At 43.6% G+C, this 21,993-nt stretch overlaps 1 protein-coding gene across 4 annotated transcripts in view; it reads right to left on the bottom strand.

Moving 5' to 3' along the window:
* The window catches only part of PALM2AKAP2 (PALM2 and AKAP2 fusion), a 245,171-nt gene that overhangs the window by 168,170 nt on the left and 55,008 nt on the right, over positions 1-21,993 (bottom strand). For all 4 annotated transcript variants that reach the window (XM_063294958.1, XM_063294956.1, XM_063294957.1 and 1 more), the window contains exon 3: positions 13,488-13,618. In XM_063294958.1, the coding sequence (XP_063151028.1) occupies positions 13,488-13,618 (131 nt within the window). The remainder of the gene's footprint in view (positions 1-13,487; positions 13,619-21,993) is intronic.

The raw sequence follows: 21,993 nt of genomic DNA, 5'->3' as shown, positions 1-21,993 counted from the left end.
TACGAGTCCAGCTCCCCCGCCCTCGCCACCTTCCCGGCTTTCATCAAAGAGATGAAAAACTACTTCGAAGACCCCCTAGCTAAAGTACGGGCGAAAAGCGCACTCCAGAGACTTAAACAGGGCACACGCACGGTCCCTGACTACGCCCTGGAGTTCAAAGCCCTCGCGGGAAAGGTCTGCGACTGGTCTGAGACCACCCTGCTGGAAATCTTCAAAAGGGGGCTCAACCGCGACGTTCTCCAATGGGCCCTCTACCGCGACGACCCAGAAACGTTACAAGGGTGGATCCACCTCGCGGGGAGAGCCGAACACGCGCACCGCACCTTCCTTATGACAACCACGGAAGACACAAACTATGTCGGGGAAAAGGTACCCGCACCACACGGGGGGATGGCCGGCCCCATATACCCAAAAAAGAGGTTCAACCGGGAGCCCTGCGGGAGGTGTGGCAAATTAGGGCACAAGACGGCGGATTGCTTCGCCAACCGACCGCCGACCAGCGCGCCCAAGCCCGCCCCGAAAATTAGCCCCAAACCACCCAACCCGGGGCCGCCCCCTCACCGCCGAATGACCGTGGCCACAGCGACACCGGAAGAGGGCTGGGACGCGCACTGGGGGGAAGAGGACAATACCGACCCCGACCAGCCGGCGGGAAATGCTCCCCGCCTGCTCTGAGACGCGTGGCAAGGCAGGCGGTGGGACAGCAACGCGGACCACCTCAACGAAACGACGAAAGCTCCGTAATATTGGCAGCAATCCAACTCTCTGCCGGCAACGGAGCCACCACGGCCGCGGCACTAGTGGACTCGGGGTGCTCAAAAAACCTCATCCACCCCGACCTAGTTGCCAAACTCGACCTCCGCTGCTTCCCCCTCCCCACGCCGCTGGCATTCCACCAGCTGGACGGCTCTACAGCGGGAGGGAAACCAGCCACGCTACAAACCGAGCCGGTCACCCTGCAAATGGGCACTCACACCGAGCGCACATCGTTCGTAGTCACGCCCATCGGACGGCCCATTGCAGTCCTGGGGATGCCATGGCTCGCGAAAAACAACCCGCGAATCAACTGGGCGACCCGCACCTTCACATTCGGCGACGGCGAGTATCGAGCACCAGCACCAGCTGGCAAAAGCAACCCCACGGTAGGACGAGCGGAGGCGACCACACAAGACAACGCCGCTACCACAGCAGACCTACCGGAACAATACGCCGACTTCTCCGAGGTCTTCGGAGAGGCAGAGGCAGACCAACTACCCCCCCACCGCAAGACGGATTGCCGGATCGACCTACTGCCCGACGTCCCCCTACCTAGACCAAAGATCTATTCGATGACCCCGAAGGAGATGGCAACCCTCCGGGAGTTCATCGATAAAAACCTAGACAGGGGATTCATAGAGCCAGCATGCTCACCGGTCGGAGCCCCCGTCTTATTCCGGGAGAAGAAAGACGGGACCCTACGGCTCTGTACCGACTACCGGGGCCTAAACGCGGCTTCCCTGTCCAACAAATACCCCTTACCCCTGGTGAAGGACATGCTCGCCCACCTGTCCACGGGCAAAGTCTTTTCCAAATTGGACCTGCGCGAGGCGTACTATCGCATCCGAATCAGGGAGGGGGACGAATGGAAGACGGCGTTTAACTGCCCCCTAGGCGCGTTCCAGTACAAGGTACTGCCCTTCGGACTCGCGGGGGCCCCTGGGGTGTTCATGCAGCTCATCAATGAGGTACTGCATGAACATCTGTTTAAAGGGGTCCTGGTCTACATCGACGACGTCCTCATTTACACAAAAACATACGAGGAACACGTAACCTTAGTCAGGCAAGTCCTCGACAAGCTCAGAAGGGCGCAGCTCTATGCAAAGCCCACAAAGTGCGAGTTTCACAAAGAGCGCCTAGACTATTTGGGGTATCGAATCTCCGGGGACGGCATCGAAATGGACCCCGCAAAAGTCGAAGCGGTGCTAAACTGGGAGCGGCCCCGCAACAGACGGCAACTACAGAGCTTCCTGGGATTCGCGAATTTCTACAGGTCCTTCGCCCGGGGGTTCGCTGAGATAGCCCTCCCCTTAACGGACCTCCTCAAAACCAAAGGGGTGGGGGACACCCGACGCGCCAAGAACCCAGGCACAGTGCTGAATTGGACTCCCGCGTGCCAGACCGCATTCGACAAGCTGAAAGCGCTGTTCACGACGGAGCCAATCCTCGCGCACCCGGACCCAGAACGGCCGTTCGTGGTCCAAGCCGACGCCTCAGACTTCTCCCTGGGAGCCATCCTGCTACAAAAAGACTCCACGGGGCTCCTGAAACCATGCGCCTACCTGTCAAGGAAGTTCTCCGAGACAGAGAGGCGATGGCACGTCTGGGAGAAAGAAGCCTTCGCGGTGAAATCGGCACTAGAGACATGGCGTCACCTACTCGAGGGAGCCACCCAACCATTCGAGGTCTGGACGGACCACCGGAACCTCGAGGCCCTACGAACGCCTAGACGCCTTAGCCCAAAACAGGTCCGATGGGCCCAATTCTTCAGCCGCTTTGATTTCCAGCTGAAGTTCATGCCGGGCAAGAAGAACTTCCTGGCCGACGCCCTCTCCCGGCTGCCCCAAGACGAAGAGCCCGCCCCAGACACCATTGGGACGGTCCTATCCGCCTCGCAACTGGGGATGGCCGTGACCACCCGAAGCGGCGCACGGAGGCAGCTCGACGCTACGGCGCAGCCGACGGCGGGACAACCGGCGACGGAAAGAAGGCAACCGCAACTACCAGGGGGAATGCGCACGGACCTCGCCGCCGCCCTCAAAACCGACCCCTGGTTCCTGGCAAACCCCGACAAGGTAACAATGGCGCAAGACCTGGCATGGGGGGAAGGCAGAATCTACGTCCCGGACTCGCAACGCCAGGCGATCTTGCATAGGTCACACGACGCCAAGCAAGCGGGACACTTTGGGTTCCTCAAGACCCTACACCTCACACGGCGCCAATTCTGGTGGCCCGCGCTCAGGCGAGACGTAAAAACCTACGTGGCGTCCTGCCCAACGTGCGCTAGGGCCAAACGGGCACCAGGCAAACCCGCGGGGCTACTGCAACGGGTGGCAGAACCCTCCCGCCCATGGGAGGAAATCTCTATGGATTTTATAGTGGACCTCCCACCCAGCCAGAAGAAAACGGCTATTTGGGTGGTGAAGGACTACTTCTCAAAGCAGGCCCACTTCATCCCCTGCACGTCGGTCCCATCCTCACAACAACTAGCCAAACTCTTCCTCATCCACGTGTACAGGCTACACGGATGTCCCGCACGTGTGGTGACCGACAGGGGCACACAGTTCACCTCCAAATTCTGGCGGGCCTTCCTGAAGCTGACGGGGACCCAACAGGCCCTATCTACGGCTTGGCATCCGCAGACGGACGGAGCCACTGAGGTTCTTAATGCCACCTTAGAGCAATTTATACGATCATATACGAACTACCACCAAGACGACTGGGCTGAACTGCTCCCGTTCGCCGAAGTCGCATACAATAACGCCGTCCACACGAGCACGGGGAAAACCCCGTTCGAAGTAGTCTCAGGGCGCGACTTCGTCCCCATCCCGGAGCTACCTCAACCCCCGGAACCCCAGGTGGACGCCAGCGACTGGGGACGGAAGATCGCGGAAGCATGGCCAGTAATCACGGCGGCGCTAAAGGAGGCACAGGCTGCTTACAAAGAGCAGGCCGACAAGCACCGGCGCCTACAACCGACGTTCCAGGCGGGGGATATGGCCTATCTCTCCACCAAGTTCCTAAAGTCAACCCAACCCTCGAAAAAACTGGGGCCTAAGTACATCGGGCCGTTCCGAGTCACGCAAATAGTGAACCCGGTAGCAATACGCCTGGACCTGCCACACAACCTCCGGAGGCTCCACCCGGTGTTCCACACCAGCCTCCTAAAACCGGCAACCACCTCCCGATGGCACCCAAGCACGCCACAGCCCGCACCGCTCATGATCGACGGGCAACACCACTTCGAGATCAGGGACATCCTCGACTCCCGCAAGCAACGAGGAACTCTACACTATCTGGTCAGGTGGAAACACTTCCCCCACCCGGAATGGGTGGCGGCGCACAACGTTAACGCGCCTGACCTGACCAGAGCATTTCACCGGGCATACCCCGACAAACCGCAATCAAGGTCAGAAAAACCAACCCCCCCCCCCGCAGGCCCCCCCCCGCCTCCCATGCCCCAAGGGAAAGGGCCCCCCCCAAGCCCGCGTCTTGGGTGGACCTTCCCCCCCCCGGGACTCACTCCCCCCGCCCCGGGCCCACGGGGTGGTAACAAACGATCGCCAGCACCCTCCCCCCGCCCCCCGGCCGCGGGGGAGTGGCAAGCAAGTCAACAGGGCAACCTGGGGGCAACGCCCAGGAGACACAACAAAGGCGACGCACTCTAAATAAGAAAAGAAGGGCCCTACCTGGAGCTGAGCAGCACCCGACCAGCCACGCCTCTCGCCTCGCCGAACTGAGCCAAACAAACAGGGTGTGGTTGGAGCATGCGCACGCCAGGTCAGAACCCGAGCATGCGCACCATGGACACACCCTGGGAAGGCACGTGGTAGAGGGAGGAGCAAAGGGAGGGGCGACAACTACTCCGGCGGGAACTTTGAAAAAAAAAAAAAAAAAAAAATGTGGCGTTTTGACAGCTCCACGGGGAAAACCAAGAAAACCGGGGGAGAACACTATTCGAAAAGGGGGCAGTATGTCATGAGTGCCGTTGAGCTAAAGTCATCAGCACAATGGCACTCATGACAATGACAAGGAAATAAGTGAAGGGGCACAAGTTAAGTAGCCATCAACCCACAACGACTAACGGCTAACAAACAATAGCTAAACGAATCACGGAGCCACCCAAGCCATCAGCGGCAATACAACGGGGATCGCCCAGCTGAAAGCAATCAGCAGAAGAATGGAAACCTGAGGATGGGCGATCCCGGAAACCCGCAACCAATGGCAGGGCAACGCATGGGACAAAGGGGGGTGACGTGACCGAGAGCGAGGGGGCGCTGACCGGCGCGGGGTATTTAAACCCCGCACCGGCGCGCTCCTGTCACTCTCAGCTTTTTTCTACCAACGTTGTACCTAACCTGAAATAAACCAGAACCTGCTTTGCAAACCAGCGTCTGAATGTTATTCAGAGGTAGGCAGCGCATGACACTGGGGATATATGACTCTGTTTTATGAGATGGGAGGCCATTTGATAACCAAACGTGATCTGACTGAGCAACTCAAAGAAGTAGCAATATTTTTATTTAATTTATTTATTTATCGAATTTGTCACCGCCCATCTCCTCCGAACGGAGGGACTCTGGGCGGTTTACAGCATAAAACAATAACTATATAAAATAAAATTCAAATATAAAATATAGACTAAAACAATTTTAAATAAAAAACTGTAATACATTCATTCCCAGTATATGGGAAAGAGAACAGAATGCAACAAATGTCAACACTGAGATGGGAGGCAGAATCATTTATGGCTTCAGGTAAAGCACTCAAATTTTGATGATGCTTATAAATGCAGCACTTTTTCCAACAGAAGCAGTTTGACTTTTAACAATGGAATCTACTGCATTACAAGGACCAACTCAGGACAAGACAGCTTCCGCAAAGCTGCTTTGCATTGTGATTGGCCATTGGGAGAAAGGCATGAGGTACAGCAACCATATTATGATGGCTGCAAACTTAAAGACAGAAACGAGCCAGGAAGTTCTACGAAACTCAGGACAGGTTATTTTATGTAAGCATGCATACCTGTTGGTCATATAGATATTTTATTGAACCTCTGAATGTTTCAAAACTTCTGATATACAGTATCTTATCAAAACTGTGGGTATACAATGATTGTATAGGTGTCACTTCAGCTGGAGGAATATTTCATTTGGTTTGTCTGTTTAAATAATGCTAACTTGTACTTTCTGGATAAATGTGTGGATTAGAATACAGTTCCTCTTTGATTTATATCCCCAATTCTGCAATGTAGTCCTCACATTAAGAAGTACTATACATATCAAAATATTTTTACTGGGGAAACCTGGACACAGAAATGTGGGAAGTGAAAAGGTATTAATGAAGCTCATACAATCTTTTTTTACTATATGATACATATAGCTCATACAACTCTTTTTTACTATACTTTAAAAGCTGAATGATCCTTAAGCTTTTGAATAGAGTAAGTGGTAGTTCCTGCCCATTAACTAGAAATAAACTCTGGTGTAAAATCAAGTACAGTGTTGAACAGAGAGCTACTACCAATTTAGTTACTCAGTATAAATATCCGCCACATTTTGTTATAGTACCAAGTGTATATTTTAAAATTCCTATGTGTCACTATCACTTAATGTTTTATAGCTGTATACAAGTTCCATCATCATTTCAAAGCACAGTAAGTCATACTTTGTGTAGTTAAAATATAAACCTTTTCAATTTTGTGCAGTCAAATAAAATGAAATTTGACGAATTTCCAAATTGTAAGATCCTGCAGATTGGACATGGTTCTTAAAGTACTGTGAAGAAAGTTGAAGAGGTCAAGCCCCAATTTTCCACATGTCGCTCCACAAAATAATAAACCATCTTGTGGGGAAGATAATCACAAGAGATATCCTCCAGAGTCCCTCTTTTGGGGGAGATGGGCGGTGGTGAAATTTGATAAACAAACAAACAAACGTATTGGCACTCCAGTGAATACTCCATCTGAAACCCATTCAGTAATGTGTCTAAGGAAAGTTCAGCGTATACCACAGCTTTCCTGAACAATCTTACTCTGTATTGTGCAAAAAGAGCACACCCAGCACGCTGGGTAGAAGTAGGTAAGAGACTTAAATCCAGTGTGTACATTAGAAGTTGCAAGTCAAAATATTGGCTGCAGGCCCCTACTTCTATTTTAAGTTGAGATCTGATGTACATTCTGTGAATATCAGTTAACTGCCTAGATCAGGCTGAACAACCCTGCTGAGTTGTCTTAAAGCTTTTGGAATTCATTTCTCCTAGGTCATTCAGCTGCTGCACCATCACATAACAATGCTCCTGTTTTGTTTTTTTTACATCAAAATGCAGTTTGGTGCCGTCAGCCCACACATACACTCAAAATCAACAGTCATTCGTATGACTGCTGCATTAAGTAATTGCTTGCAAATCCAGATGCACCAGAACAATGATACCATAAATAAAAGCTTCACTTTTCTGTCATATCACCTTGAAGAAAATGCTTTAATCGAAATAATTCAATTCTTTTCTTTAAATCATTTTATTAAGGAGGTTTTCAACAAAATAAAAACAGTACAAATTTTAAGTTGAAAGTAAGAAGAATAAAGAAAAGTAACAAGTAAGTGAGGAAGAAATAAAAAAGAAGTAGGAAAGAAAAAAAGAAAAGATTACAAAGAAGTGACATTCAAACTTCTTAACAGCGATTATAAATGCGTTTATAATTTACCCTCTGTCTCTAAGGTTACATCATGGTTTCCTTCTTTCCATAATCTACCCTTTTGAATAATCAAATCCAAAAATCACAAGTCCATTTTTTTCTTTTTGCAGCAAAAAGTCCATAAGGGAGAAAGAATTCAATTCTTGAGCTGTAAATTAGTGCACAGATAGGTGGGCTAGGCTTGCAAATACAGTCATCGTGTGTCTAGTAATTTATTATAGGAATCAAGTATACGTTGATCCCTGAGGAGTGAAAGTCCTAGTCTGCCTCCTTTCTATATTTAGATTTCATATCTTCCAGCCAATCTTTTCCCCAGATGTGGGAGTTAACAACTTGGTTAAAAAAAAACAACCCAAGGTTCTCTGAACAATGAATTCAATCCCCCATAGTCAATTCAATTCTTGTCCCACACAGTAAAAATGCCAGCGTTATAAAACACACAAGCTTTGAACATGTATTGCATGGTTTGTTTATGTAAGTTCTTTGTGTCCTAGTAGGACTTTATCAAGTAGCAGTACTGAACCAGCTTCACTTTATTATTTATATTCCTAAATAATAGATGCTTGGTGTCTCAAAGGGCTCTCCCTCTGGACTGTTGATGATATACATTATTTCATTTCTAGAGGATCACCCTGGATGCTTGCTTCAAAGTCACACCCTGACTCTATACTTTCTTTCAGTCCCGTTATCTGTAAATTCTGTCTTCAATACTACCTTGATGTAAAAAACCAAAACTCTAGATTCTTTAACTGATCTTTTCTTTCCTTGTTCTCATTCTACAGCCTTTCAGAGGAATTTCACTCATATTCTCAAACTTAACTCTTCTAATACTGCTGCTATTTGCTTTTCTTGCCAAGTCTGGAATATTTTCCGTTCTCTATGTGGCATTATTCCAGGGGAATTACGTGTGGAAAGAATAGCCAGCATTGGAGCTGGCATTTCTCCCCTACAGTGCCTCTGGAACAATCCTTGTGTTATGATATAGCACAATTCTTAAGAAGGTATTCTCAGGAAAAACAAGATAGTAGCCCCAGTATGTCCCTACCAAGTCCTGCTGTGCTGCTTCATCATGGCGGGTGTGTGTGTGTGTGTGTGTGAAGAACATCAGGCGGGTATGCCAAGGTTGGCAAGACAAAGCGGGTTTGGAAGTCTTAGGTTTCTGGAGAATTACCATCTCTGGCCTTGGATGGGGTTGCACTGCACCAAACAGACCCAGTGCATAATCTGGGGGTTCTCCTGGACTCATGACTCCTGCCCGAGAAGCAGGTGGCAGTTGTGGCCAGGAAGGTCTTTGTGCAACTGTGAGTTGTGTGCCAGTTACGCCCATTCCTGGACCAACATGCCCTTCTCACAGTCATCCACGCCTTAGTCACCTCCTGTTTGGACTACTGTAACACGCTGTACATGGAGCTGCCCTTGAAGAGTATCCGGAAGCTTCAGTTGGTTCAAAAAGTGGTGGCCTGCACAGTTTTGCGCAAGCCTAGGTTTGCACATGTGTCACCTCTTTTGTGGGAGCTTTGCTTCCGGGTCCAATTCAAGGTACTGGTTATTACCTTTAAAGCCCTAGATGGCCTGGGGCCAGATTATTTGAAGGGCCGCCTCACCCCAGTCACATCTACCTGGCCCACCAGAGTGGGGAGGTAGGGTATTCTTCAGGTCCCACCAATGAAGAAAATACTTCTAGTGGGATCAAGAAAAAGGGCCTTCTCTGTGGCTCCCTCCCTATGGAATATTATTCCCCCAGAGATAAGATTGGCCCCCTCCTTGCTCCTTTCCTGGAAAGCCCTGAAGATGTGGCTTTGTCAGCAGGCCTGGGGACTCCAGATTGATTCGGAGCTGATCAAGTGGTTAATTTGAGTGTGTTTTTTGCTGCTGTGGGGATGGGGATTTACTGGGTTTTTTGTATTATGGATTTTAATTTTGAAGGTGCCCAGAGTCACCATGTGCAAGTTGGGCAGCCATATAAATTTATTTATTTAATAAATAAATAAATAAATAAGAGTGTATACTCCCAGCAGGGTCACCTGAGGTGTGAAGGTCATCCCAGCTGCCCAGCTAAAGCAAGCAGGCACCTATATTGGGCAGCAGCAATATTGGAAGATGCTGGAGGCAGATGATCACTTTAATAAGAAGGCCAGAGGCATCAATTAATATTACTGGGGAGAAGGCAATTGTAAACCATTCCTGTGTTTTTTCCAAGAAAACCACATGGAAATAAAATATAAAATGATTGACAATATAGTGCCGGATGATGGGCCTCTCAAGCTGGATGGCTCTCCACATGCTACTGAGAAAGAGGTGAGGATCTTTTAGAATACTAATGGTGTTTATGATGTGGCTAGATTAAAGCCTTTGGGATATCTAGTTGCTGATGATGCCATACAGGGAAAGAAAATCTAAAGCTACAAAGACAGAATTATAGTAGGAACCTAAGAAACGTGAACACAGGAAAACTCAGTACAGTGAAAGAGGAAATGAAACGACTACCAATTGACATCTTAGGCATCAGTGAATTGAGATGGACTGGGATCAGACACTTTCAGTCAGAAGATCACATCGTTTATTACCCAGGACATGAAAACAAAGAAATGGTGTTGCTTTTATAGTTAAGAAGGGTATACCAAGAACAGTACTTGGCTACAATGCAATCAATGACCAAAAAATATGGATTAGAATTTATGGACAAGGAAAGAGCAATGACCAATCTTGATAAAATAGTTAAGAGCAGAGACATCACACTGACAACCAAGGTCCGCATAGTTAAAGCAATGGTGTTCCCCGTAGTAACATATGGCTGCGAGAGCTGGACCATAAGGAAGGCTGAGCGAAGGAAGATCGATGCTTTGGAACTGTGGTGTTGGAGGAAAATTCTGAGAGTACCTTGGACTGCAAGAAGATCAAACCAGTCCATCCTCCAGGAAATAAAGCCAGACTGCTCACCTGAGGGAATGATATTAAAGGCCAAACTGAAATACTTTGGCCACATAATGAGAAGACAGGACACCCTGGAGAAGATGCTGATGCTAGGGAGAGTGGAAGGCAAAAGGAAGAGGGGCCGACCAAGGGCAAGGTGGATGGATGATATTCTAGAGGTGACGGACTCATCCCTGGGGGAGCTGGGGGTGTTGACGACTGACAGGAAGCTCTGGCGTGGGCTGGTCCATGAAGTCACGAAGAGTCGGAAGCGACTAAACGAATAGACAACAAAAACTGATAAAGTTTATCTCCAAAATGTCCCAAGGTATGGATCCCAATTTCATTCCTAATAAAGCAGTGCAATGCTTCAGATTTAGTTCCAAAAAAAGTACAAAAAGAGGGCATAGAAGTACAAACATAGCAACTGTCTGCAACTTTTTAAAGTAGCTGCAACTGTTCATATGGCAGGTGCAGAAGACAGCCACATCAAAAGATGTAGCTACTTTAATGAACTGTGGACAGGTGCTACAATTATATACCCATGTTCTCCCAAGGATTATTTCCAAATTATTTGCAGAGTACTGCAGAGCCCTAACTCTAGTCCTGATTTTACTTATCTCCTGGCTCTTGCCAAGTTTCCTTATTTTCAGCTGATACACACACACATGCACACATACCTACACACACACACACACACACACTATACACACACACACACCTACATACATACATAAACACACGAACACAGACACAAACTGTTATCTTTTATAGATACTTCCATCATTTTGGTTAATTGTTTTCCAACTTTATATAAATATTATAGTAGCATATGCACCTTCCTGATTCTACTGTTAATTCTTTCTGTTGTGTGTCAAGAACTGCAATGTGTTTGTTTTCTGCTCATTTTTCAGGCCATTATTCATGCTGTCTTGTCTTCTTTCCCACTTACTGTACATTTCTTGTACTTTCCAGTATTTCTATGGCCTTGCTCCTCTGTTGCTCTCTTCTTTTATTCATTCCTCAAGTGTCTTTTTATTCTATAAGCACCAGTTTTCTATCTAAAAATGGGAGATTTCACTCTTTATTCTATCCCTGCAGGCAGGTCTTTATTCTGGATTGTCTCTTCCTTATATTTCTATGCTAGTCTCTCTTTCCAGGGCTAGTTTAAAGATATTTTTGCAGTCTAATGCGAGAAAAGACAAGGTACCCCATCTTGTCGAGTGGGATGACAACTGAATTTTATTTCCAGCCCATCTAAAGGCAGCAAATAAGCTTACAGAGAATAAGGTAAGCCATATACAGTACATACATATCATGTTCTCTGATGGAAGGTCCAGTATTAGATACGGAGAATATCCCCCACTCCCTCCCTATCTCATCAGTATCCAGCATCTGCTAGACACCACAGATCCAGTTTGGTGTGGCGGTGGATAAAAATGTAATAATAATAATAATAATAATAATAATAGAGGCACTAATATGCTTAATGATAAGGATTATCCCTGCCTTTAAAGAGCCATTTTTCAATTTTTCTTTTATTAGCATTTTTTCTCTTCTACACATTCCTTTACCTAGGTATGTTCGCTGCCTTGAGTTATTTATAAAAAATAATAAAAGCAGGATAGAAAATAAAATAAAATAAAATAAATAAATAAAAAAGACAAAGCAGCAGCAGCAAGGTGGATGGAGTCAATTATAGCAGCAATGAGTACACCACTGAAGATCTGAAGGACCTGGTTGGAGACAGCTCATTATGGAGAAAATCTATCTATGTGGTTGTTAAGAGTAGACACTGACTCTGGCACATATCAACCAATCAACCAACCAACCAACCAACCAACCAACCAACCTGTATTTGGATGAGGAGCCATCAAGAAATCCCAAAGCTATACACATTACACTAAGAAGATGAAAAAACATCCCAGAAGAAAGCAATGGCAAATTACTTTTATCTTGTCACCAAGGAAAGAAACATGGATGTGTCCACATAATTAACAGGGGTTGATCTCAACTCATGGGAGATTTCATCTTAGTTCACTTTTTCAGCTCATATCTTCCTTAACACAGAGATGAAAACTTGACACAACCTGGTTCTGGGTCATCTAGCATTATATTTCATGTGGTAGGCTGGATACAGGGGAGGAAATCCACTGTAGTGCTCTGTTCAGACTGCTGTTACTTTGCCTGGATATTTTTATCGAAAAGGGACTGATACAATGAATGATATGGAGATACAATTTTCTGAGCAACCACAATATGAAAACAAGGTAAGAGTCTTTCTGAATAGGATCATAATATCAATAAATCTGTCAAGGCTTACATCACCACCTTGTGAGAAAAGTGTTCACTAAAGAGTCATAAAGAATATTCAAGAAAACAGCTGGGATAAAAATAAGGTGCTGATGCACTGACAGCGTCCTGAACCCCTTTATATAATTTCTTTCCAACATTCCACCGGGTTAGAGAGAATAAAAACAGAAGTCAAAATATTTCACAAATGTTATTATTGTGAATCCTGAGTCCAGTGCTCCTTACTCAGGCTACGTTTTTCTCTTTTTCACTGCAACCCTATAAAAATATCTTCAAATGTAAATCCCACTGAATTTATTGGTATTATTCCCAGATAAGCAATACAGATATACACCTTTAGGCCCTTCCAAACTCAAGCCAGAATTCGTATTTTATATCAGGTAGGCGTTATTCATGCATTTTCTTCTTGACCTACAGCTAATGAGGGTGCTTTTCTCCAGCAAATGGATTATTGGCCAATTCATGAAATTCAGCAGCATACACTATTTTTCAGGCCATCCTGCATTTCAGGGGCTGTTTTGAGTTGCAATTCAGCAACTTCTGGAGGCCCACAGGTTATAGATTAAAAATGTAATTATTAAAAGTGAGTGGTATAGTTATTTTTTACCCATCCCCCAATGATATCATTAGCTCTATCCATGGGGAATGTCACTAAGTCACTAACCCTGTCTTCGTTTATTAATTTCCAAGCATTTTTGTTTTTAAATCACACTGTTTTGTTTTACATCACACTGACAATATGGTTATAAGAAGGCAGAAAGTGGGCTTCTTTCATTTACCTAAGGTAAAAATGAAAGAGATGTGGTCCTACCTATGGATGTTGCCTTCAAGCTTTTTCACCTTTAGCTCATCTTCTTCTGACTGCCTCTTCCTGGCTTCTTCTTCGGCTGGAGAACTTGCAGGAATTCCCTGCAGCAGCCATTTTTCCCGAAGTGCTTTTGACTAGGTGAGAGATGACAGAAGAAAGAAAGAAGAAAAAGCACACTAGACATTAGAAGAGTTATTAGAAGAATTCTGCTCCTAAATATTTGATAACCCTTCTTAAAGCGACTGGTTAGTGCTTTCAGCATTTGACTAATTCATGACTCCCTTGAGGGAGTAATCTAGATCTCTATTTAGCCAAGGTGTCACATCTAATCTATGAACAAAAGGGTCATTGATTTCATATCCAGAAATAATTTTAATTTGCAACTGTAAGTAGACAAACTGATAAAATGAATCAACCACTCAAGGACTGAAATTCTGAACCAAGTTGAAAACATAATTCTTTCTCCTCCTCTTCAGAGGGGAGGAGAAAGAATTATGTTATAAAGAGAATAAATAATGCATCCAGCTATGGGGTAGCTTTTAAACAAGCAAACAAACAAGCATGATTAGATTTAAAGGAAGAAATGAAACCTATGCATGAAACTGTTGTATAAAAAAATATGCCTGGAAATGATGTAATTAATGGAAAACACTCCAAAGAAGTAAGAGTAATTAAATTACTGACAACAGTACATATTGGCAATCCACTGACACAAATCAATTGTAAATGTTTCTTTGTAAGTCTTATGCCATCCATCCATTTTGTAAGCTGCCCATTGGCTCTGGGCAGCTTACAAAAATACATACACATATGCAAATTTCTAAAATAATTTAAAAACTGTAAAACTAATGTTAAAACTAAATGTTTGGATTTATCCAATGTTTTACGAAAATCCTTCTGGCTACTCTCCATGCACGAAAGGTCCATGCTTGGATAAATTCCAAATATTGAAGAAGTAATAGAAAGAACGTAGGTGACCATACTCTGCAGCCATGTTAACACACCTATGGATTTTGACCCAAGCTGCTACGATTGTGAGACACTCCCAAAGCATGTGAGATAATGGTCCAATTCCCAAATTACATTTCCAACAGTAAAGCAATCATAACCACCCTTCTTGGATATTGTGAGGTATCCAATACACAAGACATAACTTATTCTATTGTACTAACTACATATTAGAGAGCCAGTTTGGTGTAGTGGTTAAGGCATCAGGCTAGAAACAGGGGGACTGTGAGTTCTAGTCCTGCTTTAGGCACAAAGCCAGCTGGGTGACTTCAGGCCAGTCACTCTCTCTCAGTTCTAGGAAGGAGGCAATGGTTCCGAAATCTTGCCAAGAAAACTGCAGGGATCAGGTCAGGCAGTCATGAAGAGTCAACATTAACTCAAAGGAAGAAAACAAACGAACAAAAAATCCTATATGTTAAGTTTTAACAGACAATCAAATCTAAATTCAGAGTTTCTGAAACAACCTACCACTAGTTTGCAAGAACAGCACAGTCTCTATTCATTTGCAACTTTTCTATTTAATAACATGTTTACACTCCTTATCTAACTCTGCTTTTTCTGTACAAGTAATATATGTTTCTCTTAAACAGGTATTTCTCACAATATCTAACAAGTACCCTTCAAGCAAATTCATTTCTTATATTTTCCCCATGAAATCACAAGACAAATACTCATTGGGTGCTATGTCATGAAATGTCTACCAATATAATATGCACAAGTAGCCTAATGAAAATTGCCATACCTTTCTTGTAGGCTAGAGTTATATCTGTATTCATCACTGTTGATTAACAATACACATTAATTGTGAGGAAAAAATGGTTGTTTCTTTAGGCTATACAGTTTTTTGGTTTTGTTTAGTAAACTCACCTAATGCCTACTTTACATTTCCCTGACTATTATGCAGACCGGAACACAGTTACACATTTATTTCCATCCTTCCCCCTCCATTTTTTTATAGTTCTTGGCTCAAAAATTGCACACAGTACTCACATAAGATGAAACTGCAAGCAAAAGTAAATACAAGCATCATTTATTTATTTTTTAATTTGGACCAAAACAGAAATTGGATAGAATGGCCTTATGATATAATACACGTGCAACTAATATGAAGTACTCACGGACTGTTTATCTCTAGAAACATGAGGGGAAATTAACTTAAGAATTTTCTGCACAAAGCTATGCAAGTCTAAGTTGAAGACTTTGCACAACAGAAGCCGTATTGCAGAGTACACAAAATCATATAGTACTGGCAGTTATGCCTATATTACAAGCTTCAGTCCTGCCCCTTTAACCTGCTCTTCTCAAATTCCTGATAATTTTTTTTTTTTTTTTGAACAAGAAGAATATTGAACCAAAATAGGAGTCCATTAACTGTTAGCATTTTACTTTCAGGTTTGTGACTTTCTTTTCTGACCTGGCCCTCTTCCCATTTCCTGTATGTGTTTTTTGTTTGTTTGTGTCAGGTCTTCACTAGAAAAGGCCAGCACAAATTACTTACAGTATTGTAAAGCAAATCTTAATGAGACTGTGAACCACATTCCTTATTCAAAAAGCTGCGCTAACAACTAGGGTACAAAACAGTTTCCTGCTGGAGTAGATTTCCAAACTCAGACAGTTTAAAAGGTGTTTAAAAAGCAAAGAGTTTTATTTTCCAGCATTTATAATCCGTACTCTAGGGCAGTGTTTCTCAACCTCAGCAACTTTAAGCTGTGTAGACTTCAACTCCCAGAATTCCCCAGCCAGCATAAGTTGCTGAGGTTGAGAAACACTGCTCTGGGGCTGATTGTTAGAGAATCAAAAACAAAGAGATTAAAGAATATATCTGTTGCATTTATAACCTGGCTTTTCTCAAAGCCACATACTCTGTACCCCTCCCATTTTATTTTCACAAGAACCCTGTGAATAACTGTCCAAAATCACTCATGAGGTTCAGAGCAGGCAGGAATTTGAACATGCACTTCCCAGTCCCAGTTTAACACTCTAATCACAACACTGTATTATCTAACACGATGAAATGCACATGGAAGTGAAATCCAGCAAAGAAACAAGTAACATTCCTGTGCAAACAAGTATGCCAGAACTCAAATATGGAAGTCAGTTTCTGAATTTCACTCCAGTTGCAAGATTCATTAATGATGGGAAGGCATTTTCCACTATAGAAAGGGCATTTTTCGATCCATACAACCATTATCTGAAGCTGACAACCAACTACCGTTAGCTAACAAACTGTATCAGCCAGCAGCATAAACATGAAGGCAGCTGCTTAAGGATTCCTAACAAAATCCAATCCACCAAGGAATGAATGCTTATACCCTCCCATCAGACAGAGTTTACATTTTGGAGTCCATTTTGTGTATTGGTCTCCATCCAGATCTACCCACCAGCTGCTGTTGTTTACAGAATATCTAACAGAAGCAGTGCTAGAAAGCTAATTGGCTGTGGCTTCCCCTGGCAAAGCAAGCCGACAAGGAGCAGGTCTGACTATTATAATCTCCCTGGTACCAGCAAATGACTGCATGGCCCAAATCCCAGGAGGAAACAGCAACAGATAATTTATCTGGAGGTAGACACGGCACAGGTGAATTCTTGAAGCTCTCCAACTCTTCACGCTTTGTTACCCAGAGGCAAATTAAGTTGCAACACAACCTTTTTAGGATTTTCCAACAGGAGGTTTAATTGGAGCTTGATGAAAAGCAGGAAGAGAAACCATACAAACCTTTCTTCCTTCATCTGCCAGACAGCCTGTTGTTCCCAGCAGATAACATTTCCAAAGAAGCAAGTACTGTTTTAAGTCTGGGCTCAGAAATTTTTCTCTTTTGTCTGCAAAGGTGAGCCAGTCCAGGGTAAAGGGAGGACAGAAGGAAGAGGGCACGACTGAAGAAATGGTTATGATGAGCCTTGAGAAAAGATGATGAGGGGGGAAATGATAGTACTCTTCCAGTATCTGAAGGGCTGTCCCACAGGAGATGGTAAAGACTGTCCATCCTAGAGTGCAGGATATAAATCAACCGTTTAAATTCTGCCTGAATGTTTGAAAACAAAACAGAACCTAACCTACAGACAGGGAAATCTGACAGTGGAATCAATTCCTGAGGGTTAGAGTTGCTTTACTCAGAGATGCTTTACACTGGGGTTCCTACTCTGAGGAGGAGAGTAGACTCAATTGCCTGAATGGCCTCTTCTCAATTTATGAGGCTATGATCTTGTCAGAAGCTGAACTCCTACTGTCTAGCCCACATTCAGTCTAGCCCAGTTTTCCCCAACCTGGTGACAGCCAGATTGTATAGGACTATAGTTCCCAGAATTTCTAGCCGGTAAGTCCAATGGCTGCGAAATCTGGAGTTGTTGAGAAAATGGGCTGTCTCGCTAATAATTTATAAAAATGTTTGAAAACAACTCTTGCAAACTCACTGAAAAACAAACTTCTCCCTCTACATTTTGAGATACAGAGTATCCATATTCTGAATTGCCTCTTTTAGTTCTTCCCATCTATCCACCACCCATCCATTTCAACAGTACCCCAAAATTTCACTGAAGTTATTTTGTTATAAAGGTAAAGGTAAAGGTTTCCCTTGACGTAAAGTCCAGTCGTGTCCGACTCTAGGGAGCGGTGCTCATCTCCGTTTCTAAGCCTTGGAGCCGGCGTTGTCATAGACACTTCCGGGTCATGTGGCCAGCATGACTCACGGAACGCCGTTACCTTCCCGCCGAAGCGGTACCAATTAATCTACTCACATTTGCATGTTTTCGAACTGCTTGGTGTGCAGGAGCTGGGACGAGCAATGGGAGCTCACTCCGCCACGCGGTTTTGAACCGCCGACCTTCCGATCAACAGCTCAGCGGTTTAACCCGCAGCGCCACCGCGTCCCTAACATTTTGTTATACCAGGCAGAAAATTACAGAATAAAATGTAACAACAGCTATTAATGAAATGGTGATAAATGTATGCGTAGGACCCTGCTGTCCAGCCAGGAGATGCAGAAGGAAGTCTTTTGAGGCCTCCTGCTTGTTTTTCTAATTCTCCTGCTTAGTGACTCATTTTTATGGCATAGGCAAGCTATTATAATTCATATTTACTACCCCTCATAACAAGGCCATTATTATTCTAGGCTCTCACAATGAGTAGAGAATCGGGCCAGGCCTGGGCAAGGAAGAGGCCCATTCTTTCTCTGTTCTGCAACAGCCACAACTCTATGTATACCCAGAGAACTGGTTAATCTTCTCTTAATTATTTTGCTAATAAACACATATTTGGACCATTTCTACTCTTTCAAAAACTTCAGTTAGGTCATGAGGAGGAGGCTGAAGATCTCTTTTAGCTATTTTTGGGAATGTGCATGTCTGTTCCCACTGGGTTATTCTAAGTTCTTTCCCAGAGCCTGGGAAATGAATCACTCAGACAAATGGTAGTATTCTGATGATGCTACGGTGAAATCAAAAGACACAGATCAGAAGCACTTTAGCTCCTTGGAAAGAGAGATTTAGCTCCACTCCCAACAAATTTCTGCTGTAACACTGGCAGACATATATGGAAAGAGAGATACCTCATTTGGAGCAGACCACACAACTTGGCTCTTAGTTCTCCTTTAGTTTAGCCCAATCAATGCAAAATAAAACCTCCTCTGAAATACATTGCCCTTTCCTCCCATTGTAGAGAAACAGAACCACCTGTAGATTCAACAGCACAGCTACAGATTTCTGACAGCGCTACTTTCATCTTTTTTGCCTCAAAAAGATGCAAAATAATTCCCTAGCCAGCATGAGGAATTCTGGGAGTTGAAGTCCACACTTCTTAAAATTGCTGAGATTCAGAAACAGTGATATAGAAAACAAGTTAAAGGCACCAGGCTAGAAACCAGGAGACTGTGAGTTCTAGAGTCTCTGTGCCAGTCTCTTTCTCTTCAGCCCTAGGAAGAGGAGGAGGAAGAGAAAGAAGAAAAGGCAAACCAGTTCCAAACATCTTGCCAGGAAACCTGCAGAGAAATCTCACCCAGACTGTCACCAGGAGTCAAGACTGATTTGAAAGCTTTTTTTTAAAAAGGAGGGGCGGTGGCAGAATATGTTATTTAATGATATCCAACCTCTTGGGAGACAAAAATATCAATCAAGATAGTTCAGTGACATTATTAAAAAAAAGTAAAACAGCCACTCAGAGTTTAAAATTTTAAAAATATGAAGCTGATGCAGTTTTGATACAGTTATGCCTCTTTAATTTGGTTTTTGCAGAGCTCTCCAGTGAAGGCCTTTTGAATTTTCTCAGGGTTCCAATCACAATAGCAAAATGCTTTAGTACTTTTTTTTAAATCCTGCAGTTAGGGTCATTTCTGTTGCAGGATTATTTGGGGCGTCTCCTGTACAGATCTTCCTGTATGTGCCAGTGATTCCGAAGAAATGCTGAGGTGGGACTAATGAAAGACCTTTTCAGCGGCTGCATCTGGTGTCTGGACGACTCTTGCACCGGAAATTGGTGGCAATTTCATGTTCATGCCATTCTAGAAGCTGGTGAATTTCATCAAGCATATTAAAAATAAGTTATATTAACCACTGTAATATTAACTCAACCAAGCTATTATAGACATTATGCACATGTCAGAAAAGGTTTCTCCAGTGAGATACTGGTAAAAATATAAGACCCCCCCTTAAGGCAAGCGGGTCTTGAGGCCTCTAGCATGAGGTGCAGACAGATAAAGATGCCAATTTCTTGTTTGTGATGTTCTAGAAGCTGGTGAAGCCACTTTTTTTTTTGGCATTTTATTGGTAATTTTAACATTTCTTCAAATACTCTATTTTTAATACTTTATGTTTTCAGTGGCCATTTTTGCCATTGATTTTGTGTTTTAATGTCAAGAAAGCTTTGCTTAAAATGGTAGGCTTTTTAAAAATATGTTTAATTTGTGATCAGTAATTAGCAACTCTCTAGTATAAGAGCTTATAGAAAAGAAGGATGGCATACCTGAAAGCTTCTATGAAACTAGCATGTTCATGGTTCTTCCCTTCCTACCTGCTTTCCATGTGTTATGAGTAAGTCAGACACCTTCTAAGACAGCAAATAAAAGATGTAGACCCTCAAGCTGACTTAAGCAGGTTTCCCAATCTCTTGTTATCAATAGTCAGAAGTACATAGTAGCCCTTGTGTTTTATCTTAGGCAGCTAGAAATCCCAAACCTAGAAGGGCCTCCACTTTTGGTCTTTTTTCAGCTGTCTTTAATGGAAGATATGGGAGAACTCTGTTTCTGGAGCCCCTATGTCTGTGAGTCTGGGCACACTGAAGCTATTGTATGTGTTCCTCCTGGTGGTTCACTTTACAGAGATTGATCAATATACTTTAATATTAACATTTACTTGGTGGTTCATTATAGTCATTCAAGCATTTTACAGTTTGGTGCTATAAATTTAATTATTTTGCTATCTTTCTCATAGTTTGCAAATGTTATCTAATACTGGTCTTAGAGCAAAGTAAAATAAATTTGAAATTAAATTGGCTTCATATTACCTACATGGCATAGAGCCTCACCATAAAGCTAATGGGCATTTTGGTAATTATTATTGAATTTATACTAGCAAGGGAAAAAAGGTACGAGTCAGCAAAACATTGGGTGCTTCTTCTTTAGCCTCCTTTCACTGCTCTTCTGCCATCAAAAATTAGCTGCTCTGCTACTCTCAACTTCACACTTATCAATCAATCAATCAATCAAGGAAGCAAAACCAGAAACCTAAGTCAAGTTCAAAATATTATAGAATGTTTTATAAGTATGCTTGTAAATAGAGCAAGTGAATTGTTCACATCAATCACAGCCTTCCTCACTATACTGGCATATATATTATTTAAATGGAATATTGTGCTGGAATCTGTCCTCCAATTTCTCCAAATTTTTCTTCCTCTGGGAAAGAGGTCTCTTTTTCTTTATCTCATTCTTAGGGTTTTTTTAAAAAAATCTCTTTAGAATGGAATGGAATAGAATACTTTATTGGCCAAGTATGATTAGACATACAAGGAATTTGACTTCGGTGGAAGAGCTCTCAATACATTTACATAACATCAAAAATAAACGATGGTAAAGTAATAATGTTATTTACTAAAACTATACAATCAAGAAAGAAAAAAAATTGAAGGAAATAATACTACAGCTATTAACTAACACACACTCATATTTAAAAGGAGAATTAAGGGACAGTATACTGCATCTTTAAAATTCATTTTGATGCTTCTGAGTTTACTCTTATGAGATGGCAACAGCACTTGTATTGTTGTTTCTGTTCTTCATCTCCCCATCACTTCACACTCTCCTACACTTCCTGACTAGGAAAGGGAAAACAAAGGAGGAATTCCCTTATGATGGAATTTCACTAACATGTGGGAAGGTAGGCAGATGGCAGACCACAGATGTTCATGGAATGAAAGACAGGACACTTACACATATTCCTCAGCCAACTTGTGACAAAGCTAAGTACAAGCACGCGGCACCTCACTAATGACAAACCAACTGAGTTTTTCTCCTTT

Source organism: Candoia aspera, chromosome 2 (assembly GCF_035149785.1).
Source record: "Candoia aspera isolate rCanAsp1 chromosome 2, rCanAsp1.hap2, whole genome shotgun sequence".
Taxonomy (NCBI): Eukaryota; Metazoa; Chordata; class Lepidosauria; order Squamata; family Boidae; genus Candoia; species Candoia aspera.
The sequence above is the reverse complement of the archived record's forward strand: the minus strand, read 5'-3'. Positions and strand labels throughout refer to the sequence as shown.